This window comes from Anomaloglossus baeobatrachus, chromosome 9 (assembly GCF_048569485.1).
Source record: "Anomaloglossus baeobatrachus isolate aAnoBae1 chromosome 9, aAnoBae1.hap1, whole genome shotgun sequence".
NCBI classification, from domain to species: domain Eukaryota; kingdom Metazoa; phylum Chordata; class Amphibia; order Anura; family Aromobatidae; genus Anomaloglossus; species Anomaloglossus baeobatrachus.
This window is the reverse complement of record NC_134361.1, coordinates 16,772,082-16,780,316: the sequence shown is the minus strand read 5'-3', so window position 1 is coordinate 16,780,316 and position 8,235 is coordinate 16,772,082. Positions and strand designations below refer to the sequence as shown.

General features: G+C 56.3%; 1 protein-coding gene across 1 annotated transcript; it reads right to left on the bottom strand.

Moving 5' to 3' along the window:
* Positions 1–867: 867 nt before the first annotated feature.
* AP2S1 (adaptor related protein complex 2 subunit sigma 1) lies at positions 868–8,018 on the bottom strand. The gene is made up of 5 exons (XM_075322386.1): positions 7,941–8,018; positions 3,493–3,642; positions 1,613–1,726; positions 1,253–1,312; positions 868–1,133 (listed from the first exon to the last, which is right to left on the bottom strand). The coding sequence occupies exons 1-5, from the start codon at positions 7,941–7,943 to the stop codon at positions 1,032–1,034; spliced, it is 429 nt and encodes a 142-aa protein (XP_075178501.1). The 5' UTR covers positions 7,944–8,018; the 3' UTR covers positions 868–1,031.
* Positions 8,019–8,235: the final 217 nt, after the last annotated feature.

The window sequence follows — 8,235 nt, the reverse complement described above, 5'->3', positions numbered from 1 at the left end:
TGTGAGCAGGCCAGCTCCCCCTCTCCCGGGCACTACGTGTGAGCAGGCCAGCTCCCCCTCTCCCAGGCACCACGTGTGACCAGGCCAGCTCCCCCTCTCCCGGGCACTACGTGTGAGCAGGCCAGCTCCCCCTCTCCCGGGCACTACGTGTGAGCAGGCCAGCTCCCCCTCTCCCGGGCACTACGTGTGAGCAGGCCAGCTCCCCCTCTCCCAGGCACCACGTGTAATCAGGCCAGCTCCCCCTCTCCCAGGCACCACGTGTGACCAGGCCAGCTCCCCCTCTCCCGGGCACTACGTGTGAGCAGGCCAGCTCCCCCTCTCCAGGGCATTACATGTGACCAGGCCAGCTCCCCCTCTCCCAGGCACCACGTGTAATCAGGCCAGCTCCCCCTCTACCAGGCACCACGTGTGACCAGGCCAGCTCCCCCTCTCCAGGGCATTACATGTGACCAGGCCAGCTCCCCCTCTCCGGGGCACCACGTGTGACCAGGCCAGCTCCCCCTCTCCGGGGCACCACGTGTGACCAGGCCAGCTCCCCCTCTCCCGGGCACCACGTGTGACCAGGCCAGCTCCCCCTCTCCCGGGCACCACGTGTGACCAGGCCAGCTCCCCCTCTCCAGGGCATTACATGTGACCAGGCCAGCTCCCCCTCTCCGGGGCACCACGTGTAATCAGGCCAGCTCCCCCTCTCCCGGGCACCACGTGTGACCAGGCCAGGTCCCCCTCTCCCGGGCACCACGTGTGACCAGGCCAGGTCCCCCTCTCCCGGGCACCACGTGTGACCAGGCCAGCTCCCCCTCTCCCGGGCACCACGTGTGACCAGGCCAGCTCCCCCTCTCCAGGGCATTACATGTGACCGGGCCACAATCATACTTGGAACATTTTATTTGATTTCACACATAGAATGTACAAAAAAGAAAACCAAAGTCCATTTGTCCATGATGAGTTGAGCGGGGGCGGAGACAGCACAGCGGGGGAGGTCCGGGGGCGTGTACATAGGTTGGAATGTAGTCACATGACAGGCGGCGGGGTCACTCCAGGGACTGCAGCATCAGCAGCTGTTTGAGAACCTTGGTTTGACTCGTTTCCCGAATCTCACCGGCGAGGAACATCTCGTCCACCACCGTGTACACCTGGGGGGAGGGGAAATGGAGTGAGGCGGGGGCAGAGCGCAACCCAGCAACGGGGCAGAGCGCAACGCAGCAAAGCGCAACGCAGCAACGGGGCAGAACAAGGAGGAGCGCGGACTCACCTTATAGAAGTTAAAGACCAGATCCAACTCACAGACATTGTGGAAGTATTCATTCAGCACCTAGAAAGATGGAGGACGAGGAACGTCACCAAGGCTCCGCCCCCGACATACAGAAATACTAGAGGGCGGGGACAGTCACTGAGGCTCCGCCCCCGACATACAGAAATACTAGAGAGCGGGGACACTCACTGAGGCTCCGCCCCCAACATACAGAAATACTAGAGGGCGGGGACAGTCACTGAGGCTCCGCCCCGACACACAGAAATACAAGATACAGAACGAGGAACGTCACCGAGACTCCGCCCCCAACATACAGGAATACAAGATGGAGGACAACGCACGCCTCCCCAAACATCTTACCTCGACGAAGTTGTGGATGGCTTCCAGGTAGGCCAGGTTATTGTCAGTCACGTCCACGCAGATACAGAAGTAGAGGCCGGCGTAGCGCCGGTAAATAATCTTAAAATTTCTGAACTGAAGGAAAAAAGGGAAAATGTCAAGAAGATGAAGACAACAGGAAGATGGAGACTGGGGTCCCAGCCCATAGTGAGGACCTCCCGTCCCCAGCTCCAGGGAACGAGCCCATAGTGAGGACCTCCCGTCCCCAGCTCCAGGGAACGAGCCCATAGTGAGGACCTCCCATCCCCAGCTCCAGGGAACGAGCCCATAGTGAGGACCTCCCGTCCCCCAGCTCCCGGGTACGAGCCCATAGTGAGGACCTCCCGTCCCCCAGCTCCTGGGTACGAGCCCATAGTGAGGACCTCCTGTCCCCCAGCTCCCGGGTACGAGCCCATAGTGAGGACCTCCCGTCCCCCAACTCCCGGGTACGAGCCCATAGTGAGGACCTCCCGTCCCCAGCTCTCGGGTACGAGCCCATAGTGAGGACCTCCCGTCCCCAGCTCTCAGGTACAAGCCCATAGTGAGGACCTCCCGTCCCCAGCTCTCGGGTACGAGCCCATAGTGAGGACCTCCCGTCCCCAGCTCTCGGGTACGAGCCCATAGTGAGGACCTCCCGTCCCCCAGCTCCCGGGTACGAGCCCATAGTGAGGACCTCCCGTCCCCCAGCTCTCGGGTACGAGCCCATAGTGAGGACCTCCCGTCCCCAGCTCCAGGGAACGAGCCCATAGTGAGGACCTCCCGTCCCCCAGCTCCTGGGTACGAGCCCATAGTGAGGACCTCCTGTCCCCAGCTCTCGGGTACGAGCCCATAGTGAGGACCTCCTGTCCCCCAGCTCCCGGGTACGAGCCCATAGTGAGGACCTCCTGTCCCCCAGCTCCTGGGTACGAGCCCATAGTGAGGACCTCCCGTCCCCAGCTCCTGGGTACGAACCCATAGTGAGGACCTCCCGTCCCCAGCTCTCGGGTACGAGCCCATAGTGAGGACCTCCTGTCCCCCAGCTCCCGGGTACGAGCCCATAGTGAGGACCTCCCGTCCCCCAGCTCTCGGGTACGAGCCCATAGTGAGGACCTCCCATCCCCAGCTCCAGGGAACGAGCCCATAGTGAGGACCTCCCGTCCCCCAGCTCCCGGGTACGAGCCCAGAGTGAGGACCTCCCGTCCCCAGCTCCAGGGTACGAGCCCATAGTGAGGACCTCCCGTCCCCCAGCTCCAGGGAACGAGCCCATAGTGAGGACCTCCCGTCCCCCAGCTCCTGGGTACGAGCCCATAGTGAGGACCTCCCGTCCCCCAGCTCCAGGGAACGAGCCCATAGTGAGGACCTCCCGTCCCCCAACTCCCGGGTACGAGCCCATAGTGAGGACCTCCCGTCCCCCAACTCCCGGGTACGAGCCCATAGTGAGGACCTCCCGTCCCCCAACTCCCGGGTACGAGCCCATAGTGAGGACCTCCCGTCCCCCAACTCCCGGGTACGAGCCCATAGTGAGGACCTCCTGTCCCCCAGCTCCCGGGTACGAGCCCATAGTGAGGACCTCCCGTCCCCCAGCTCCCGTCCCCCAGCTCTCGGGTACGAGCCCATAGTGAGGACCTCCTGTCCCCCAGCTCCAGGGTACGAGCCCATAGTGAGGACCTCCCGTCCCCCAACTCCCGGGTACGAGCCCATAGTGAGGACCTCCTGTCCCCAGCTCTCGGGTACGAGCCCATAGTGAGGACCTCCCGTCCCCAGCTCCTGGGTACGAGCCCATAGTGAGGACCTCCCGTCCCCAGCTCTCGGGTACGAGCCCATAGTGAGGACCTCCCGTCCCCCCGCTCCCGTCCCCCAGCTCTCGGGTACGAGCTTCTCACCTCCACGAAGTTGGTGTGCTTGGCGTCTCGCACGGTCACCACCGCATGAACCTCCTCTATCAGCTTCTGCTTTTCATCGTCATCAAACTGCATGTACCACTTGGCCAGGCGGGTCTTACCGGCGCGATTCTGGATCAGGATGAAGCGGATCTGGGGAAAGAGGCCGAACCAGAAGAAAAAGTCATCTAGAGACGGAGCAGAGGAGACGTACAAGACCGGGCAGATGTGGAATACGTTCTGCAGATTAAGACGCTTCACATGTAGAAGTGAGAATGTGGAGGACACGTTCATGTCACAGGTCAGACACTGAGCGCAGCAACGAGAGGTGACAGAGGCGACGGGCGGCCACCGTATAGCGAGGACAGAGGCGACGGGCGGCCACCGAATAGCGAGGACTGAGGAGACGGGCGGCCACCGAATAGCGAGGACTGAGGAGACGGGCGGCCACCGAATACCGAGGACTGAGGAGACGGGCGGCCACCGAATACCGAGGACGGAGGAGACGGGCGGCCACCGAATACCGAGGACGGAGGAGACGGGCGGCCACCGAATACCGAGGACTGAGGAGACGGGCGGCCACCGAATACCGAGGACTGAGGAGACGGGCGGCCACCGAATACCGAGGACGGAGGAGACGGGCGGTCACCGTATACTGAGGACGGAGGAGACGGGCGGTCACCGTATACTGAGGACGGAGGAGACGGGCGGTCACTGTATACTGAGGACGGAGGAGACGGGCGGTCACTGTATACTGAGGATGGAGGAGACGGGCGGTCACCGAATAGCGAGGACGGAGGAGACGGGCGGTCACCGAATAGCGAGGACGGAGGAGACGGGCGGCCACCGAATACCGAGGACTGAGGAGACGGGCGGCCACCGAATACCGAGGACGGAGGAGACGGGCGGTCACCGTATACTGAGGACGGAGGAGACGGGCGGTCACCGTATACTGAGGACGGAGGAGACGGGCGGTCACTGTATACTGAGGACGGAGGAGACGGGCGGTCACTGTATACTGAGGACGGAGGAGACGGGCGGTCACTGTATACTGAGGATGGAGGAGACGGGCGGTCACCGAATACCGAGGACGGAGGAGACGGGCGGTCACCGTATACTGAGGACGGAGGAGACGGGCGGTCACCGTATACTGAGGACGGAGGAGACGGGCGGTCACTGTATACTGAGGACGGAGGAGACGGGCGGTCACTGTATACTGAGGACGGAGGAGACGGGCGGTCACCGAATACCGAGGACGGAGGAGACGGGCGGTCACCGAATACCGAGGATGGAGGAGACGGGCGGTCACCGTATACTGAGGACGGAGGAGACGGGCGGTCACCGTATACTGAGGACGGAGGAGACGGGCGGTCACCGTATACTGAGGACGGAGGAGACGGGCGGTCACCGTATACTGAGGACGGAGGAGACAGGCGGTCACCGTATACTGAGGACGGAGGAGACGGGCGGTCACCGTATACTGAGGACGGAGGAGACGGGCGGTCACCGTATACTGAGGACGGAGGAGACGGGCGGTCACCGTATACTGAGGACGGAGGAGACGGGCGGTCACCGTATACTGAGGACGGAGGAGACGGGCGGTCACCGTATACTGAGGACGGAGGAGACGGGCGGTCACCGTATACTGAGGGGCGTAACATTTTTCTTTTCATTTGCTTTCTATTTTGTGAATTGATATATTCTGTGATCTCTTCTATGTAGGACGCTTCTTACTCTGCAGGGATCTATCACAACTGCCTAAACGTCTGCATAGTTCTATCATATATTGAGGTAGAAGTGATATATATATACATACACAGTGGAAATAAAAAGTCTACACACCCCATATAAGATGTCAGGTGTTTGGCATGTAAACAAATCCCACCAATCAGAATCATTTCAGAGCTTTTTCCTCCTTTATTTGTCGCCCATAATATTTACAAATTCATTGAGAAACAAACAAATCATTCTGAGGAGGGGGAGAAAAATGACAAATCTACAATAATGGGGCTGCATAAGTGTGGGCGCCCTCCTATAATCGGGGGTGTTCAGAATCAGACTACCACTTTTCCCCTCGTGTTACATTGTAGTGAGATTGAGATCAGTGAATTCTGTAAGAAAACCTCCGGCCTCTGCTAAAGATGAAGAGAAATTCCACTTTTCAGCCCAAACGACCCTAAGTGACCTCCCAATGATGAAGAGAGCGGCTTCTCCGGGAGATGGAGGCTCTGGAAGGACAGAACCAAACCCGACCTGTGGTGACCTGAAGGGGGCGCTGTGCACAGGAGACGCCCGCAGGCCGATAAATGTGGGGCTCCTGTAAGATCGGCCATTCTCCAACTGCCGGGTGATAAGACTCCGCACCAAAAACACCGAGAACTGTCAGAAACTCGCAGGGTGCATCAAGTATTAGAAGTAAGGGTGTGCAGACTTATGCATCCACATTACTTGCTTTTTTTTTTCTACTCAAAATGATTTTAGTTTATTTCTCACTGGATTTTTACAGATTATTGGAGAAAGTGTGGACCCGGGCTGATAGGATTCTTTACATATTAAATCCCTGGGGATTCAGGCTGTGTGCACACGGTGCGGTTTGTTTTTCTTGCAGTTTTGTCACAAGTCTGCGAGGGTCTCCTTATGACAGCAAAGTCTATGAGAGTCCTGCGCTTTGTGCATGTCCAGGTTTTCCTTGCACATTTGGTTTTAAAAAAATCTGCAGCGTCAATTCTCTCTGCGTATTAACCATTGAAAGCGACGAAAAAACCCGCATATAACAAATGCTGCATAATACCGCAAAATGTGAGTTTCTACTGCAAGGAGATGCAGAATGTCTGTAACGTGTGCACACAGCCCAACCGGGGCGAGACGGGTTATTCCACTGCACACAGGTAGCAGAGGGGCTGTCTGTGATATATAGGGGGGTGCCTGTGATATATAGGGGTGTATGTGATATACACGGGTTATATGTGATGTATAGGGGATGTATGTTATATATAGGGGGTGAGTGTGATATATAGGGGGTGTATGTGATATATAGGATGTGTGAGATATACAGGGGGTGTGTGAGATATACAGGGGATGTATGTGATGTATAGGGGATGTATGTGATGTATAGGGGATGTATGTGATGTATATGGGATGTGTGTGATGTATAGGGGGTGTGTGTGATGTATAGGGGGTGTGTGTGATGTATAGGGGGTGTGTGTGATGTATAGGGGGTGTATGTAATATATAGGGTGTGTGAGATATACAGGGGGTGTATGTGATGTATATGGGATGTGTGTGATGTATAGGGGATGTGTGTGATGTATAGGGGATGTGTGTGATGTATAGGGGGTGTGTGTGATGTATAGGGGGTGTGTGTGATGTATAGGGGGTGTGTGTGATGTATAGGGGGTGTGTGTGATGTATAGGGGGTGTGTGTGATGTATAGGGGGTGTGTGTGATGTATAGGGGGTGTGTGTGATGTATAGGGGGTGTGTGTGATGTATAGGGGGTGTGTGTGATATATAGGGGGTGAGTGTGATATACAGGGGGTGAGTGTGATATACAGGGGGGGTGTGAGATATACAGGGGGTGTGTGAGATATACAGGGGGTGTATGTGATATATAGGGTGTGTGTGTGAGAGAAAGATATACAGGGGGTGTATGTGATATATAGGGGGTGTGTGTGTGTGTGTGTGTGTGTGTGTGTGTGTGTGTGTGTGTGTGTGTGTGTGTGTGTGTGTGTGTGTGTGTGTGTGTGTGTGTGTGTGTGTGTGAGAGAGATATACAGGGGGTGTATGTGATATATAGGGTGTGTGTGTGTGTGAGAGAGAGAGAGATATACAGGGGGTGTATGTGATGTATAGGGGATGTATGTGATGTATAGGGGGTGTGTGTGTGTGTGATATATAGGGTGTGTGATATATAGGGGTTGTATGTGATATATAGGGGGTGTATGTGATGTATAGGGGATGTACGTGATGTATAGGGTGTGTGTGATATAGGGTGTGTGATATATAGGGGTTGTATGTGATATATAGGGTGTGTGTGTGATATATAGGGGGTGTGTGTGTGTGTGTGATATGGGGTGTGTGTGATATATAGGGGGTGTATGTGATATATCGGGGATGTATGTGATATATAGGGGATGTATGTGATATATAGGGGATGTATGTGATATATAGGGGATGTATGTGATATATAGGTGGTATATGTGATATACAGGGGGATGTATGTGATATGCAGGGGTGTATATAGATGATGTACACATGATGTGGATGCAGTATGATGTGTTATATACCGAGTGTGTCTATGTGCAGCCGCTCTATACACATGTACATGTCTGCGATGCACAGCGGATGCTATGGCCGATGCACAGCGGATACCACGACATGAGCGCAGCGGCCGCGGTGCCGGGTTATCAGGTAATAACATTATAATGCATCATTCCAATGACCGGTTCTCACCATGTCTGCCTCTCCCTTCTCTTCCTTTCCTGTCACCCGCTCAGGATTTCCGGATAAACTACAAGTCCCATAATGCCTTAGGGAAATCCAGGAAGTGACGTCAGGCTCGCGGTCAGCGCGAGGATGCAGAGCGGCCAGCAGGGGGAGCAGTGACAGAGCAGGGCGGGAAATCGCCTGTCAGTCCTCGCGTGTCTCATCACCTCATCACCGTCCTGTCACCTGAATATCGTGTTTTACGATATGGCCAAAAGTATTGGCACCCTTACATTTGTTCCAGAAAAGTATTGCACTTACA